Source organism: Bidens hawaiensis, unplaced genomic scaffold, assembly GCF_021521415.1.
Source record: "Bidens hawaiensis isolate Kalapana, Puna unplaced genomic scaffold, B.hawaiensis_p1.1 tig00038511_1, whole genome shotgun sequence".
Lineage (NCBI taxonomy): Eukaryota > Viridiplantae > Streptophyta > Magnoliopsida > Asterales > Asteraceae > Bidens > Bidens hawaiensis.
In genome coordinates this window covers 81603-100620 of record NW_027496757.1, presented here as the reverse complement: position 1 = coordinate 100620, position 19018 = coordinate 81603, and the positions used below count along the sequence as shown (strand labels likewise).

General features: G+C 36.6%; 3 protein-coding genes and 1 non-coding gene across 5 annotated transcripts; 3 read left to right on the top strand and 1 right to left on the bottom strand.

The window, feature by feature from the left end:
• Window positions 1–461: 461 nt before the first annotated feature.
• Window positions 462–533, top strand: TRNAQ-UUG (transfer RNA glutamine (anticodon UUG)). Its single transcript has one exon. It is a non-coding gene; the product is annotated as a tRNA-Gln (tRNA).
• An 884-nt stretch (window positions 534–1417) lies between these two features.
• On the bottom strand, window positions 1418–4250 carry LOC143590374 (uncharacterized). Of its 2 annotated transcripts, XM_077070876.1 has the most exons (3): window positions 4195–4250; window positions 3497–3729; window positions 1418–3400 (listed from the first exon to the last, which is right to left on the bottom strand). In XM_077070876.1, exons 2-3 carry the CDS (start codon window positions 3725–3727, stop codon window positions 1679–1681), a joined length of 1953 nt encoding a protein of 650 aa, XP_076926991.1. In that variant the 5' UTR covers window positions 3728–3729; window positions 4195–4250; the 3' UTR covers window positions 1418–1678. The 2 variants fall into 2 exon arrangements, with proteins under 2 accessions (XP_076926991.1, XP_076926990.1); XM_077070875.1 differs by lacking the exon at window positions 4195–4250 and having other exon boundaries at window positions 3497–3835.
• Window positions 4251–14445: 10195 nt separating this feature from the next.
• Window positions 14446–16154, top strand: LOC143590390 (uncharacterized). Its single transcript, XM_077070889.1, has 2 exons — window positions 14446–14800; window positions 14896–16154. Exons 1-2 carry the CDS (start codon window positions 14446–14448, stop codon window positions 16152–16154), a joined length of 1614 nt encoding a protein of 537 aa, XP_076927004.1.
• A 61-nt stretch (window positions 16155–16215) lies between these two features.
• LOC143590389 (uncharacterized) lies at window positions 16216–17787 on the top strand. The gene has a single exon (XM_077070887.1). It carries the CDS (start codon window positions 16216–16218, stop codon window positions 17785–17787), a length of 1572 nt encoding a protein of 523 aa, XP_076927002.1.
• Window positions 17788–19018: the final 1231 nt, after the last annotated feature.

Here is a 19018-nt window from a genome sequence, read left to right as displayed (position 1 = left end):
TAAATTATAAGTACTTAATTTTAATCCATTATAAAATGTTAGTTGTATCCAAATACACAATTGATCGATATTCTTTTTTATACCAAGTAGTAATATATTTTTTATAACTGCTGAATTTTGTTTTGATTATTTATTAGTGAATTTAATACTAGAATATATTTGCAAATTGAAAAACAAAATGATTTCTTGGCTATGCCTATCGTATGACTGTTAGCTATTAAACAAACCTAGTTTATAATAGTGTTTATATACGTTTTGACTTTTATATTAGAATATAACAATTTATATAAGATACTTCAGGTATACAAAATGCAGAATGAGCTTAAAATACATAACCAGTCAACTCAACTAAAAATAAGAAATCAAGTTGAATCCTTAATGTGTCGATACACAGAGTTCCTATAAAGTCCGTTACGATTCTATCATTTATTAATAATTTCATGGATTTTATAGCAATAACAGGTTCTATGGTGTAGTGGTTAGCACTCTGGACTTTGAATCCAGCGACCTGGGTTCGACTCCCGGTAGGACCTTTTTGCCACCATTAAATTGTTACATTTTTTAATATTTTGTTATCATTAAATATTTATACATGTGTCTAATATTTTTATTTATCAATATATAAACACATTTAAATACTTTAAACCACCATTGTTTGTCTAATTGTCTTGTCAGATTTTTAATATTGTTTTATCAAATTTATAAACATATTTCTAGATTTAAATTCACCGCTCTAGAAAAGAAGTTTTCTTATATGCAGTTTATTTCTGTATTAAACATGTCTATATAAGTTTAGCACGTAATACCTTTAAATAAAAGCTACAATAACTAATTACAAGTAACTAATGATAGTGTTGTATTTTGACAAACAAATAATAAAGAAACGAGAACATGATATATGGATATAAACCTAAAACCCACCAAGTGTCATGTGAGCCTATACCTCTCTTCAGTATTTGAGACATAAATCAATAGCACGTGACACTTTTCATGAAAGCCACGTGATCTCTTGGCTTCCCATTATTTGTGTTGATAGGTGTTAAAACTTAAAACTGGTGAACCATACATTAGTTTGATGGGCTGTAAATGATTGCTATCTAGTTTTTAACAAGTTAAACTAGTCATAAAATGTTGCCGTCTTATAAATGAGTTGTAATGAAGTTACCAACAAGATACGTTGACTTGACTAGCTACTCTTTTTTATTCTACTTTTGGATGGGTTGATGAGTCATCCTATTTAATTTTCATAAAACCCGATCACAAGATTATTAACGGGTTAAATAGGTCAACCCACACAGGACATGCTTATTAAATGAGTTATATGAGTTAACCCAAAATCATCTTACTCTTTTCTTGTGGTCTAGATCATATTAGAAATTTCCATTCGACCATTTTAACCGATGCTTGACGATTCTCGGTTTTAATCCAAAGCCGTCTTCACATGTTTGGTAGTTTTTACTTTTTACAACCTCTACCAAACACCATTCTATTACAATAATATACTCTTTTAACACATCATAATGCAAGAAGTTTCATAACTATCACTACCACTACCACTCTGATTTTGTTTACTTTCTTTGTGACAAGTTTCATAAGTTGCAGCTGAGACATTTTATAAAAGATCTATTTAATTATGCACAACAATGACTACAACACCACACCAAGAAAACATCTCTACTCAGCATTTCAAAGCAACAGACTGATTATGATTACCACCATTTTGACATCGTTGCCTCGGGAGCCTACGCGTCCTCCTCCCCCACCCTTCAAGACTTTTCTCCAACGACATAACCCTCTCCTCGCCACTGCCACCTCCACATGCCGCTGGCGGAGACCGGCTGCACGAAGATTCAGCCACCAACCGCCGCCTGACTTTACCATTTCTAGCAGCAGCTTTCCTTTTACCACAAGTAGACTGCCAACGAACACCAGTAGCTGAAAGTGCCTCTTCAAATACTTGAAGATCTTCGGTCACTTCCCGCCTCGATAACGAAACCATACTCGGCAGGATATCTTTTTGAAAATCTTTCCCTTGTCTTCCCCGTCTTCCTTGTGCCTTTCTTGCTGTTCGTTTCGATATCGGGCCGTTTTCGTCTTCTTTCTGTTCCTCCACAATTATTGGAACATAATTATAGTATTTGTTTTCCGTATCTTCAAGCTTCAATGTCATGTACTCAAAGTAATCCATGCCTTCCGGAACAGAATCTTTGTTTTCCTTAACCTCGCTAGATTTAATAACAACCTCAGCAAACCAAAGCAAAGTGTCTGTGGATGGCGGCTGCGAGAGTGAAATGGACACAATCGCCTCGGCTGCACCTTTAACAAGCTCCATATGAATACCATTATTATTATTATTATCTGTGGATCCATCATCTGGTTTAGGTTCAAGAACTGCTGGAGCTTCTAAGTCTATCTCCATTGTAGCAATCTTGACAACCGACTCAGGGAAAGATGGTGCTGTTGGAGAACCGTCTTCTTCATCAAGAGACAAGTTTAAATCAATATTATGCTTAATATCCTTCGATTTTTCACATTGGTGTTCGACTTTTTTGTCAATAATCGGGACGCCAAGGATCTTTGTAATGCTCCGTGAGTCACTATCGTTAGTATCTGCATTTTCAGTTTTCTTGAAAAACTGCTGAGAATGATTCTGTAACGCGTCCAAGTTAATATGATGGACTTTTGTTTTGACCTGTTCTGTCTGCAAAGGTTTTGATGTAAGCCAAGACGGTAGTTTCTGTTCAGGGGTTTCATGGTTTTTCCACATGTCGAGAAACCTGTGTTTTTCTAAGTCAATAAATGCGTTTTGACTGGTTGACTTTGGAGTCAAACTCAATCTTGAATTGCCTTCAAAGAGCCCAGGGGTTTGACTTGTTGACCCGAATGAGTTAAGCCAAATATTATGATGAGAAGTAGTGTTTGTGTTTCTCCATGGTAAAGCAAAAGACGGTGTGTGGTTTTTTCCACCGACTTCAATACCAAATAACGCTCTTTTTGCAGATAATTCATCACTTTTGATTTTGTTACTAAAAAATGCTGAAAAAGCCGTTTCCCGTTCCTCCACATGAACCGGTTCATTCAAGTCAGCCAAGTTAAAAACTTTCCCTTTGTTACTCGCGTCCACGTCAGCAGACGTGTCCAGGTCAATTACTCTTTTTTCAAAAAAGCCACATTTTGAAATGAGAGGGTTGTATTCATGTAATGTACCTTTCCCCTTAATAGAATCCATTGATGAAAACATATTGTCAGTTCTCGAAGTAGATGCTCGACTAAAACTCGGGTTCATTTGAGGAAAATTAGGTGGTGCATGATTTAGAAAATGACCCAAATTTAATGATTCGGTTGACACAGGATTCATCAAATCTTTCTGTCTTTTATACAACCGATGAAGCTCTTGAAGCTGGAATAAAAGGAAACACCATAAGTATATTAAAAAAAACATCACAAACTCAGATAATAATATTAGATCAAATGCTAAAAGAAAACCGATACCGACCTGATGCTTGAAGACTGATTCATGCTTTAGAATAGTTTGCCTAATTTGCTCTTTGGCGTAACTGTTGTATCCATCCATAGCTTGTGCTGTTAGAATATAGTCATAATGTTGGGTGGTCCCATTGGTGGGGATGTTGTGAGTTTTGTCATCATGATATAGATTGTGAAAACCGTTGTTTAGATCGGTCATAGAGCCTGGAAAATACGTTTTCGGTTGTACTTTGGCTCCCATTTCTGCAACCATGTCAAGAAACAAACACATTCATACCACAAAAAAACTAAACTTTTAAAGAGTTTTGTCCCAAATTTGATTATGCAGATCATTATATGAACAAAAATATGCAAAATGAAAGTACAAAAAATGATTCTTTATGAAGAAAATAGGTTATGGTTATGTATGATGATTCAAATCTGGTAATATTATCATCCATTAACATATCTGTAAATTTAGAGAAAAATAAGTCAACAAGAGTCAACTGACAATGACACAACAGCAAAGCGAATGAGTGTTTGGATTGATCGACATAAACACACTTATGTTAAAGTTTAACACATAATACACACACATAAACTAAAACAATTATATATATATATTATCCGTAACAGGGAACATTGAAGAAATCGAAAACCCAATTCAAATTCAAATTCAAATTCAAATTCAATCACACTACAACAATTTAATAATAATGGACTTGATACCTTCCGTGAAAGCGTATAAATCTTGACCTCAACGAACTCGATTCCTTCCGAAGGAAGAATACAGTGAGTCACGCAACAACATAATAACAATCAAAGGTCTCTCATGGGTTCCGTCAAATCAATTACTGTAATTAATTAGAAAAAGGATAAAAAATAAAAAGAAAGAGGAAAATCGAAAAGAATCAAATCACTTTTTCTGATCAAGAGGTACAAGGAGAAAAGGAGATCTGTTTCTTTGTATTATATTATATTATATTATATTATTTATAATACTATAATTTTAGTTTCTCACTCTAAAAATGAAAATGAAGCCACGGGTAGAATGAATGAAGTTTGTCAAGTGAAGAATCTGTCTGTCGTGTTTTGTTGTTTGATATTTAATTTAATTGCACATATATTTGTTGTGACTCCATGATTCCTTCATTTTCACATTTGGCATTTTGGAAAATATATATTTATATAATCTACAAGGATGAAAAGAATTTTGGAAATTGATTTTGGGTTTGGAAATAAATAAATAAGATTATCTCCATCAACAATCTTACAATCTTAATATTATATTATAAAATTTATTTCTCACTCCTCAATCTACATAATTTAATTCACCCCAATCTTTTACACACATTCACAACCCATCCCAACTTAGAAAAAAGATTTTTTTAACGAAGTCTGTTTTAAATAAAATTTATGTCGGAATGTTCATAATTTTTTTTAAGAAATATCGTGTGTTTAATTATTTTTTTTAGTTCGAATATTAAAAGTTAATTGAATAATTAAGTTATTGGGGGTTAGTTTGAATTGCAATATGGGTTTGCTCTACCAACCCAGATTGCCAATCTATATTGGTAAATTTTCTTTTTCAATTTTTTTATAGATTTGGGCCCACCAATCTTAATATGAGATTGCCAACGGGAGTAGTCTAAAAAAATATATGTGGAAAGAGAAAGATGGCGATCCCTACGTATTTATGTATCTATCATTCATCACATTTAGATTCCTTCTAATCTTTTATTATTAGACTATGGGGGTGGGGGGTGAGGGGTGGTGCGCGGTCCAGGTGGCCGGTGATGTGGCTCGCGAACACCGTTACACCGGTCCGGTGAGCCGGGGCGCGGTTGGGCGGCGTGAGTGTGGTCGCGGGACACAAAATAGCCGTTGGGCATTTGGGGTTCAAAAAACTAGTCGTTGGCTAGTTTAAATTGTTTTTTTTTACTAAATAACACATTATAAATAACTACCCCATTTTATAACAATAACACACCATTCTCATTTCATTTCTCTCTAATAATTTAAGAATTTATCAAGTTACAAACCATGTCGGGTTGGGGCAACATCCACTCAATTTCCCGAGGAATGTAACTACATGGACGTCGATTCGTTTCAAGAGTTCATTGGGATGTCACAACCTGATTTTTCGGTCCCGGAAACACAATCGGAGCCGGCAAAACGATCCCACAAAAAGAAGGGGAAGAAGACCGGCGAAGCGGATGGTCCCACGGCACCGGAGAAGCGGAAGACTACTCCGTGGTCTAAAGAAGAGAAGCTTGCGTTGGCGAAAGCTTTGATTGAAATATCCCAAGATCGGAACGCGGGTAAATTATTTCGTGAATTTTATTGTTTGATATTTCTTTAAAGAAGAGAAGTTTTATTACATTTTTTGTTATTTATTTTGTAGCCGACTTTCAAAAAGCTCGAGTTTTTTGGGCCAAGGTTCGGGAATGTTTTTATGAACAAGTGGGGAGTAGGGCTCGTACCGATAATATGATATCGGGTCGGTGGACCGATACTCGTAAATATGTAGGATTGTTTACCAAGATACATAACCGCAATGCTAACCGAATGCGGCCGAGTGGGCCCGATGATCTCGCGGTTTACCAATTCACTTGTGATGAATGGAAACAAGAGGTGTTGCGGAGGTATGGGGTGGTGAAGACGTTTGACGATGGCTACTTGTGGGAGGTGTTAAGAAAGTGCTTGAAATGGATTGAACTATGTGCGGAGGACTTTGGCGAAGGGGCAAAACGTACAAAAACTAGTGCGTCCGGCACATACGTCTCTTCGAGCGGGTCGGAGAAGCATATTGACTTCAACCTAAACTTGTCTGAAGGTCATTTGAAAGACCAAGGTTGTAGCCGCCCTCCGGGTAGGGATCGTGGGAAAAAAACGGTTGTTGATGGCGACTATAAAAAAGAAATTAAGGAATTGTCAAGTGGCATCCACTCGATTGGTGAAGCTCGACACAAAAGAAACCGTTTCAAGAGTTTGGCTTTTCTAGCCAAAAACTTTAGCCACCTACCGCCATACGACCAAGCGCTAATGGAGGAAGAAAAAGAACGTATTCGGAAGGAATTGGCAACACAAAAATAAAAGCGCTATTTATATGTAGTTTTTTACTTTCCTTTTTATTTTCATTTTTTATTTATGTTTTAATGAAGTATTTTAATTTATATTTGTGTATATAACAAAAAAAATTAAAAAAAAAATCAATCAAGCCCCTGACCAAACCCCTGATCACCTGGACCACTACACCCTCTGGGGCTTGGTTGAGGGGCTTGATCCTGTGCCACATCAACGCCTACGTGTCAGATTTTGCTTGGCTCACTTGGGGCTCAACCAAGCCCAATTACCCTTAGCCTTATGTTGTTTAGTGTCATTACCAATTTAATGATTTCTTTAATTTTTTTTAAAATTTTTCTAGAGTCTTTGGGAATATGAATTAATTTAGAATAATTAAAGACGGTGAAAATTCATACAAACTAGTTGCTTTAAACTAGGCATTACATCAAAGATGAGGATATCAGCTAACGTTATAATAAAAAAGTTGTAGGGCTTGTCTTTGTAACTTAATAGAACTTTAGTGTTATCATATTATAAAGTTATGTGATTAATTTCATAATTAGTGGAACTTAGAGGGTTAAAATATTAAAAAGTTGTGCAACTAATTGTAAAACTAAATGAAAGTTGTTCAGCACCATATGTACATGTAAATGTGTGTGTGGTTACTTGTGTTTGTAAATTGTAGAGCCTACCTTCGACTTGGGCTTGGGAGACGGCCTGGACAGGTGAAGAAGACCTGTATGAAGCCAGCAAATAAAGCCCACAAAGGTCTAATAAAAAGAAGATAAGGAAGAGGACTTAGTCAGGGAAGGGTAACATCTAGAGGCCTTCTCAAGGTCAGTGTTCCTTGATCAGGTGAGAGGCTTAAGGCAAGTATGTCTCCTGAGCCCAGTCAATATCAGAAGGATAAAAGGCTGAAAGACGAGGACTTAGGAGAGAAAGGAAGAAACTGGACCAAGGGAACTACTTATCTAGGATAATTAATGTATGAAAAATGTAAAAGGGAACTCCTCCCATATATATAAGAGAGAACAATACTTGAAAAAGGACATTCTCTAACATGTAACACCGCGTAAATTACCCTATTAGAAATTAACCAAAAATGTCTAACTTATAAGTTTAGGGACCAAAAATGAAAATTTTGAAACTTCTGACACATCGCGATACGCGACGGGTAAGCATAAGGCTCATCACGTATAGCGATGGACTTGCTGGGCGGCGTAGCGATACGCGATGGCTCAAACTCATAGGACTATCGCGTAGCGCGATGACCACGTTAAATAACCGTGGACACGTGTCAAACTACGTGTCAACACGTGGCACGATAAATCATTTAAGTCGATCTTTAAATTTTTCACGTACTTAGTTCATCAAAACCCGTCATGTAGGCGTGTACTAATCGTTGTTCATTTAACATAAAATTAATTTATGAATTGTAAGGGGGTAATACTTGCCATTTTCGAATCTATATTATCATTTCTTAAGTTTAATACCTTTTCATAAAATATTTAGAACTTGGAGGGCCTTTATGTAAATATGTAATATATATAAATTAAAACTAACCCTAACCCTAACCCTAACCGTAACTTATCCAGCCGCCACCCCCCCCCCATTAGCCGTTTTCCGGCGACCTAGAAGTTCCAGCGATCTCCGGCGACCTCCGGCTACCCACCTCCCCTTTCTCCGACGCACCACCACTAACCCTAACCCCTCAACCCGACACCACCACCCCTCACGTTCCTCCCTCGGCCTTCCGGCGGCCCTCTTCGACGACCGGAGCGACGGCCGTTAACCCTCTCCTTTCCCCCTCGTTTTTCCGACGACCCCCACACAGTGCGTCGTCTCTCTCTCTCTCTCTTCGTGCGCCGTCCCTCTCTCTCTGCTCCGTCACTCTATCTCTCTCCCTATTCTCTCTCCGTATCTCTCTCTCTCTCTCTCTCTCTCGCTCTCTCCGTCTATCTCTCTCTATTTCTCCATATCTCTCTCTCACTCTCTCCGGCAGCCTTTATCTCCGACGACCCTGCTCGGCTCCGACAAATTGTTCTCGACCAAATATTGTATGGTAAGTATGAGATTTATAATTTTTATTTGTCTTTGTATCTAACTCATAACCGGTAATCAAGTCACGAATCCGGTTCCCCCTTAAACCAACTTTGGAGAGTGTTTGGAATCATTTTTTTATTAATCTCATAACTTATAATAAAACTTATTACTATTATTATTATTAACTCATTATAAAAATGTATATTATTATTAATTTTAATTATTAGTACTATTAATGTCATATTTATTAATAGATCTCTAATATGATGAACTCGTTTAAAAATCGAACCAACATCGACTATGGTATCATTATTTACTATCAATATTATTTATTATTATTATTATTATCAACAACACTTTAATTAATACTAAGATTTTTATTCTTTAACTATTATTATTAGTATTATACTCTCTCTCTCTCTCTCTCTTTATATATATATAAAATTATTTATAATTATATATATATATAATTATTAATAATAATTATTGTTATTATTATTACCATAATTATCTTATATATATATATAAAAAACATATTTTTTTAGAATTATTATTATCATTACTATCAATATTAATTAATAATATTATTATAAGCTTTATTATCAATTCTTTTTTTTTATAAAACCGAACTCTTGATTTAAACCCGTCTGGTTTCTATTTAATATTGGTTTAGTTATTTAAAAGCCCAATAAAATAATATTATTCTATTTTAAGTATCAATTAAGTATGAGTCCCTAATCGTTGATAAATTAACCGGGAACCTGACTAACAACCGAACCTTCTCGTTCAATGTTTTAAATGTAGTTTCAACTAAAGTTCAAGTTCATTAATATATTTTATTTATTCGTTTTCAATTAGCTTTCAAGTCGGATTCGTTCATTTCGTTCTCAAGCTTTCTATATGTCGATTGTTAATTAGTTCTCAATTCATCAATCGAGGTGAGTACTTTCATACCCCATTTTCCATCTTTCGTTTTGGGGTGACATTTCATACTTATTAAACTAAATGCTTTATTTACTTGAATCTTAAACCCACAAATGTGATTGTATACCTTACTTAAATAATTGCTCGATTTGGTGTTCTATGCTTACATGCTTATGTGTTTATCGCTTTTGGATGGTGGAACTATAAATCCTAGACCATTTGGCAACCCCTCGTGGCAAGGTGTCGTTAACGTAATGCAATTAACGATAACTATAAAATCCTAGACTACGTGGCAACCCCTTGTAGCTAGGTGGCGCTAATATGTTTAGCGATTGTCTATTTATCCAAATCTAGTGCTTTTATCTATTGTTTTGTATACAAGTTTTGTGGCTTTTTATTACTATATACTTATATGCTCAAACTTATGAATTGCTCACCAACCTTTGTGTTGACAAACTTTATTTTATGAAATGTTACAGGTTTGACTTATGTTGACTCGAGGACTTGACGAAAAACGTTACCAAGACTATTAGGGTATTAGTAAAACGAACATTATGATTGCTACTTGTTTTCAAATTTGTTATATATGAACGAGATGTGTTGTTTCTTGATTTATGAAATAAATTAAGTTGATTAAATATTGTCACTTTAAATAGTGTCTTGTGTATGTGTTGTTTCTTGATTTATGAAATAAATTAAGTTGATTAAATATTGTCACTTTAAATAGTGTCTTGTGTATTTGGGCAATCGATTGCACCCCGGCATGTTCCGTCGCCTTTGGTCGGGGTGTGACAATATGGCAGGCCACGTGTCACAACGTGACATGGCGGCGTATATCGCGATGGGTTACAAATATTGCCTATAAAAGGGGGTGACGGATATTGAGCCATTCTCATCCCAATTTCACTTCTACTCCCACATTGTTAACCTAGGAAGGTGTGCCCGATTTCTGTAACAAGCCGGCGTGCCGTTTTCTCGAAGTTTGTGCAAGTAACGAAGTTATAATCAAGCTAGCAGTCATATAAGCGAGTTAGATCAAGATCCCACCTATCAATCCGTCACTCTTTTCTTATTAATAGTATTCCGAGTGTTCGTTAAGTTAGGGGTTATGTTTAAGTTATTTAAAGTTATAGCTTAAACATTAATCGCGACTATAACCTTTAACCTTGAAAGTATTTTATAAACATTCACAAACGAGTTTTCATAAACGTTACTTCTTAATAAAGTAATGTTAACAAAAGATATATTTTGACGGGCATGTAGTAATTGTAAGGGGGATATCGCTAGTAGTGAGTTTCTTGCCTAATGAAAAGTAATTCATATAAATCTCAATCAAACACGGGACCCGTTTACTTACCTGGAGAAACTCACCAACGTGTTAGAACCTATTAAGCCAAAGCATGCTATATCAAACGTCACATAAAACAAAGTGTTTTCATTCGCAAACAAAGTAATAAACGATTTCTAGGTTAAGCTTGAAGGTAATAGCTTAATCAAGAAACACTATTCAAATATTTATACAAACCTATTTATGTATAGGTTAATTACATTCTCAATCAAAGAAAGGTTTCAAACGCATCGACGATACAGGTGAATACGTTAACCTTTTTAATCAGTCGAAACATATTGGTGTTTGTCTTAAAGAGTCAGTCAACGTTTACATGAGATTACGTGATCTCTAAAACATTATAATACAAGATAGAAAATAAAAGCAACTCAAACCGATTACACATGTGTCTGTATCCATACATAACTGTTCAGCCTAAACAGTCAAAGCCTACGTGGCCACGAGCTAACAGTCATAACTTGTTCTCCATTAGGGGCCGCGTGGCTCGGGGAATACTTTTGTGTGTATAGGGCAGTGGTACAAATCCCAAGAATGAAATACTTCTTGCTGAGTGTACAGAAAACTATATTTGTATTGTAACTGTTATTCAAATAATTTATAGAGTCATACGTGTTCACCATCACATAGATGACGTATTTTTCCAAACCATTGCAGGTAATTAAGTTCATATAAGAAGTAGCAAAGATTGGAGTCATCGTAGAGTTAGAGACGCGTTACGTGATGGCTCATCTTTTGATATTAAATCATTGTAATATTAAACAAGTATTTTGTAAACAAATACTTAGGTATTTAATTCTCAAGTAAATTTTCAATGTAAATTAATATTATATTCAATCTAAAAAGTCTTCCGCAAAAATTAAACCATAAACTCTGATATATTTATAAAGCAGGTACCAACTTGTGGTCACACGCCTAGGCCCTAAGTCGAAATTTTCGGTATTGATCTCATCCCTACTTAATGTTAACTGATTCATTGTAAAACTTGTATAAATGAGCAAAGTGGCTGCCACGTAAACCGTGTAACATCAAGTCATAGCATGCCCGAATGTATGTCGACACGTGTTCGGTTTTTTTTTATTATTAAGCATAAAATAGTAGATAAAAGTTATAAAAATAAGCATGCTTATATTCAAAATTTTATAAATCTCATATTTTAAGTAAAAGAAACTTAAAGTTCTAAGTAGGGATTATATATATATATATATATATATATATATATATATATATAATTTCAAGTGAGCTGTCGCATAGAGTGTTGTATTTACATTTGTACTCTGCTCAATGTAGTTTCATTGGGCGACGCGTGTTATTGCCTTTCCACGTGCTTTGTTGCTTTACCTGTTGCAAGGAGTACTATGGCTTCAATTTTGGGTTTTTGTGCTTCACCATCGACCTCAGCAAACCCACCGGAACACACTATCGCTTGAAGGAGCCTCGCCGGAGAACAGTGTATATCCACCTTCACCGGACCACACCACCACTTGAAGGAGCTTCACCGGAGAACCGTCTCCATCGAACTTCACCGGACCACACCGCCTTCTTTGTCATCGGCATTCGGTTATTTTGTTGATTAGAGTTTACAGTTTTGCGTTGAACATGTTTACACTTCAATTAGTTGTTTCAATTGGTTTCTGGAAGGCAGGTACAGTTTATTAGTATTTTACCAATAGTGGAAGTGGGTTTATTTTTCTGTTATCGATTGCATTGTTGTTCACTTGGTTTCTTGAAGGTTCGCTTTGTTAATATGTTGAGACCCTATACAGTGTGTATTTTGTTCATTTCAATTTGTATTTGATTTTTCCTTTTTGTTTAGACTTTTTTTTATAACATCATGAACTGTTTTGCCTACATAATTTTGTAAATTGATACCAATAATGAACTAGAGGGAAATGTTGTCGTAAAAGTGCACCACTGTGCAATGTTTCTTAGTTCATTTGATTGTCGCAACAGAAGATATTATGGAATATATTTGTTTGAAGTAATTAAGTCTTTTACAGTTATTTAATATGTACTCATCATAGTCATTCTAATATATTTGTTTATTTATAAAAACAATAGATCTGTTTTTTCTGCATATATCCGATTTGTTTTTAACTTAACACCGTTGAAATCCATCTGTCCTAATTTTGTGTTACGTAACTACCTAATAGATTACCAACAATTATTTGTATTATGTCCTACTTTTGTGTTTGATTTCCTATTTTATAACTATTCTAATCAGATGGTTTGTTATGAGTTAATTTGTGTTAATGACACCTGCTCTCTTTCTTATTTGTAACAGTTTCATTGGTGCATGTGGGTGTGCGTGATTTTGCTTGGTTGGGTCCTACTCTTAGGTATGTCTTTTGTACTTCTAGCCGATTGCGTTATTGCTTTATAGTGAGTTTTACTTTCTGTTTCATAATTTAGTAGACAATGTTGTTTTATTGCTTTACGATACGTTCTTCGTTTACCATAGACAACAAACTGATCCTCTAAACATGTCACAACGTAAACGACAACGTCTTAATTCTCAAACGCCGTCTACTCGATCATTGATGTCAACCCATGACATGGGATGTGAGTCATCTAATGTTGATGGCTGTCAATCGTCTACTGTCCAACATTCTAATGTTGTCTCTCCGTTCTACATTGACAACGGGGACTGTGACAGGGTGTGTCAGTATTGTAGTGCTGTTTTTTGGTATGATGAACGGACAGTGTCCGCGTCTTCACGTCAACATCTTATATACAACCACTGTTGCAAAGGTGGTCGTGTTGTCTTACCACTTCCTAGAAGACCTTATAGCACCATCATTCATCTTTTTCAACAGAGTGAATTCATGACGAACATTAGGGCTTACAACTCTGCTTTCTCCATGACTTCCTTTGGTGCTAAGGTTGATAATACCATTAACCGAGGCTCTGGTCCATATGTTTTCAAGATCTCTGGCCAGATACATCACTGGCTAAGTTCCCTTTGTCCGCCATCTAACGAAAGACCGTGTTTTTTGCAAAGTATATTTACGACACCGAGAATGAAATTTCAAATAGACTTCATGCTTTTACTAATGAAAACCAGTCTCGCCTCAATCCCGAAACTGTAACTACATTGGTAGACATACTTGAACGCTGTAACGAATTGGTCAAGCTTTTCCGAACCGCTAGAGACCTCATTTCCTCTGTTGACACCTCGACTTTTAGTGTTTGTCTTTACGGGTTTGAAAGGATTCGTTCGTATGACCGACCATCTGGTGGGACTCTTGGCGCTATTATATCTGATGGTGACCCTCGTGTCATCAATATGACATTGTCATCCGCCATAAAGATGACAGACCACAAAGGATAAGCAAGTTACATAGATTGTACATGTCATTGCAGTATCCATTAATTTTCCCGTATGGCGAAAGCGGTTGGTCACCAGACCTTTCTTTGCGTGTCCCTGACGGTTCACGAGACAAGCGACTAACTGTCAACATGTACTATAGCTATTACTTCATGATCGACACAATTTATACACGTTACCTTTGAGGAGCGGTCGTCTGTCACAACAATTCATTGTTGATGCTTACCTGTGTATCGAAGAAAACCGGCTTGACTACATAAAAAATAACCAAAGGATGTTTCGTACTGAATTCCTTCAAGGTATACATGATGCAGTGCAGCGTGGTGACACTGAAGGTCGAGACATCGGAAGGCGTACATTCCTGCCATCTTCATTTACTGGCGGGCCCCGTTATATGTACAAGCATTATCAAGACGCCCTAGCAATTTGTAGAGTGCATGGTATACCACAATACTTCATCACTTTTACATGTAATGTTAAGTGGCCAGAAATAGATCGATACATGTCCGGCTTTCCATCACTTAAACCGCAAGATCGTCCTGACATCATTGCTAGAGTTTTCCAAATGAAGGTAAAGTCCCTAATCAAATTTCTAAAGACAAAGAGGCCATTTGGGGAAATTGCTGCATGTGAGTTACTCCTTTTACCATACCCTCGCAAATGAATTGGATTTCATGTGAAGGTCATCATATGTTGACATTACTTTGTTTTCACATTATTACAGATGTGTACACGATTGAGTTCCAAAAAAGAGGTCTTCCACACTGCCACCTGCTTTTGTGGGTTACTCCATTGTACAAAATCAAAGACGCGTCTGAGGTTGACCGTTACATTTCTGCGAAAATTCCAGATCCTTCTACTGATCCACATTTGTATAAGATTGTTACTGATCTTATGATTCATGGCCCGTGTGGTTTATTAAAGCCAACATCAACATGCATGTCATCGGGTACGTGTTCCAAGAGCTTCCCCAAGCCGTATCAACAAGAGACATCATTTGACAACAAAGGTCATGTACATTACAAACGCCAAATAGATGGTTTCACTGTCCTTAAAGGTGACCTCAAACTTGACAACGGCTTCGTTGTTCCATACAATCGTACCCTCTCTTTGCATTTCATGGCTCACATCAACGTTGAATATTGTGGCTGGAGTATGCTTATCAAGTATCTTTTCAAATATATATCAAAGGGTGCCGATCGTGTCCATTACACCGTAACAAAAATGCAAGATGTAACAGATCCTTCACAACAAGAATTTTCACGTCTTAACGAGATCCAAAATTTCCTTGACAGTCGTTTCATATGCCCACATGAGGCGTCGTGGAGGATCTTCAATTTCTATATTCACGATAGAATTCCAACTGTTCAAACCCTTGCTGTTCACTTAGAAAATATGCAGAACATAACTTTTAGGGACAATGATCATCTTGATAATCTTGCCACCAACATGTTCAACAGACGAACCACGTTAACTGAGTGGCTACATAACAACAGAAATGACAACTCTGGACGTCACCTACGATACATAGACTACCTCACGGAGTATTCATGGAGATCACAATCAAGATCATGGGTCAGGAGATCGTTAAACACACAAGTCACAATAGGAAGACTCATATACATACATCCAAGCTGTGGTGAAGCCTTTTACTTACGCATGCTACTGGGTTACCAGAAGGGTTGTCATTCTTACACATGCATACGTACAGTGAATGGCGAAATCTATCCGACATTTCGTGCTGCATGTGAGGCATTAGGACTACTAGGAGATGATAGAGAATGGTCATCCGCAATTGATGAAGCATCGCGTTGGGCCTCCGCATCAGAATTACGAGCCCTTTTCGTCCAAATGCTTTTGTATTGTGATATTTCAAACCCGCTCGAACTATTTAACAAGCACTGGCAAAAGATGGGAGACGATGGTCAACGAGCGTATGGTATTGCAAACGAAGATGACTTAAAAGCAGTATGTCCTATATGAGGTCGAGTTTTTACTCCAGTCAAGTCCTTCAAACAAATCTTTAAAAGAGTACGCTCTACCAATGCCAAATGCTAACATGTTACAACGCCTTCAAAACAATCTACTTATGGACGGAAAAAACTATGACATGCTTTTGTTGGCAGCCGAACATTTATCTTCTTTAGGACTACTAAACCCACAACAAAGATTGATATATGACCGCGTCATGATTGCTATGTCCTCGGATCAACAAGCCTTATGTTTTGTATACGGCCATGGCGGAACAGGCAAGACATTCTTATGGACAACAATCATCGCTGCCCTACGATCAACAGGAAAAATTGTTTTGGCTGTTGCAGCCTTTGGTATTGCCTCATTGTTACTGCCTTCAGGAAGGACAGCCCACTCCCGCTTTAAAATTCCATTAGACATGACAGACATTTCAACATGCAACATCAAAAAGAATACACAACTTGCTCAACTACTGAAGGAAACAAGTCTTATCATATGGGATGAAGCACCAATGAATGACAAAAAATGCTTTGTAACACTAGACAGATCACTCAAAGACTTATTCAATAATTGTCATAAACCTTTTGGTGGCAAATCGGTATTGCTTGGCGGTGATTTCAGGCAGACGTTACCAATAATTCCTAAAGCTTCAAATGCTACTATAATGGCATCTTCCTTACCAAGGTCTCACCTTTGGCCACACTTCAACATGTACAAGCTGACTGAAAACATGCGGCTTCATAAACCAAACCTAACCGTTCAACAAAGAGATCTCATCTCTTCCTTTTCATCATGGTTAGTAGCCGTAGGTGACGGAAATGTAGGAACCCCTGACCCTACCGACCCTGAATTCACCAAGAAAGTAAGAATCCCTCCACAATACTTGATACCAAACAAAGAGAGTGCCTTAATGGACCTTATCAACTTTATCTACGATGACCAACCCTTACGGAACCCATCAGCTGAAACATTGTCATCTAAGGCTATCGTTTGTCCTAAGAACGAAACAGTACATAAAATAAACTCATCTGTACTTAGTATAACACCAGGAACAACACAAACATACACCAGCATAGACTCAATTGTTACACAACCAGGTGAATGCAATGACAACGAATCCCTATATCCTATGGAGTATCTTAACCTACTGAATATTAATAGTCTACCGCCACACATTCTTGAACTAAAAGTTGGCGCGCCGGTAATACTTCTTAGGAACGTTAACCCTCTTCATGGCTTATGTAACGGAACGAGACTAATCATCACACAACTCTTACCGACTATAATTGAAACTCGCATTATGACAGGAAAATTTATAGGGCTTCGTGTCTATCTTCCTAGGATAACACTAACACACAAAGATAATGAGTTGCCATTCGAGATGAAACGAAAACAATTCCCGATAAGGCTTTGCTACGCGATGTCAATAAACAAGAGCCAGGGACAATCACTTGACAAAATAGGCGTCTACCTACCACATCCGGTCTTTGCACACGGACAACTATACGTTGCACTTTCAAGGGCGACCTCACCTGAATCCTTGAAGATATTGATAATTCCTGACACCAATGAAGAGCCTGACGTAACCAAAAACATCGTCTATTCTGAATTTCTAGAAGAAATAAATAACACATGCACCTAACAACATAAACACATAAACAACCACCATACACATAGTCATAACACAGTTAACTAACATAATTCCTTATTTCATATCTACTTTTGCGTACTGACCGCTGACATTCATAACACACTCATAAAAATGACACTTGCACGCCACCACAAACAAATGGCAGCTATACGTATGTATGAGATAAAAGGACATAAACCAAGGGCGATAACAGGTTCAGTTTGAAGCCACGTTCAACCCACCGCACAGACGTCATACAAAAATATGCCCTCATAGAAAAGAATGTGTGGCCCAATGTATTGCTTTTTATTTAATAAATATTTTTGTTATGCACTCCCCAAAATAATGCAATTTCATGTATTCATTATTCAAGGTGCTGCTGATGAAGATGATAACGGTGATGCGAATCGTTTTGGTAAATAAGGCTGCTGAAGATCGTTCAGCTGCAGTGAAGACACCTGGATAGAAGAAAGAATGTGAGTCTGGCACCACTTCTCGAACTAAGAATCATAAAAAATGGATACCACATGCAAAACAACAGGACCTATGCTTTTTGCATGTTGAAACAACAGATGCTAAGAGACAAACATCAAGAGTTACACTACGTAAGTAAGAACCACTGTTACTATTGTCAAGATAACACCATAAACATCTTTCACTGATTACATCATATCTTCTCTTTATCTACGTTAACTTAAGAATGACGTTTGTCTTCTTGCAGATCATATGCGCGACTATGGACTGATCACTTGCTTCCTGTCATTTCTCTCTTGGTAATTACCTCTCTGCTGCCTACAGTTTCACTTTTGGGTTTTGTTATTGCTCTCAGTTTTGTGTTCAATAAATGCTTTGATTGATGTTCTAACTTTTAAAACAATTCATTACATCAGCCTAGGACTTGGGTTTTAGTGACATTTGTATTGAATAATGGACCATGAATTAAACTAAAATGATTACTGATCTTAAAAATTTGGATTTTCCATTCCGATTATTTTAAACTCTTAACGAATGTTGATTGTCTTAAGAATAGTTTAAACACTTCTAAACTAACATATTTGTTACCTAAAACAGGAGCAGCAAAATACCACATACTTTTGGCAGGACAAAAGCATGAAAACATTTTTGGAAAAACTCCCTACATACGAAAAAGGGCAGCCAGAGTCATAGCAAACCTTCACATATTTTTGTATAGGCATGTCACCTACGGAAGCAAATCAATGTAACTCTACTTCATAAATGTTAA

Excerpts from the sequence above, each read along its gene's own strand:
- LOC143590389 (XM_077070887.1), top strand. The coding sequence starts at position 16,216 with ATGCCAAATGCTAACATGTTACAACGCCTTCAAAACAATCTACTTATG.
- LOC143590374 (XM_077070875.1), bottom strand. The coding sequence starts at position 3,757 with ATGTGTTTGTTTCTTGACATGGTTGCAGAAATGGGAGCCAAAGTACAA. Across the intron at positions 3,401-3,496 it reads AATCAGTCTTCAAGCATCAG|CTTCAAGAGCTTCATCGGTT; the intron begins GTCGGTATCGGT and ends CTTTTATTCCAG.
- LOC143590390 (XM_077070889.1), top strand. The coding sequence starts at position 14,446 with ATGTTTCGTACTGAATTCCTTCAAGGTATACATGATGCAGTGCAGCGT. Across the intron at positions 14,801-14,895 it reads ATTTGGGGAAATTGCTGCAT|ATGTGTACACGATTGAGTTC; the intron begins GTGAGTTACTCC and ends ACATTATTACAG.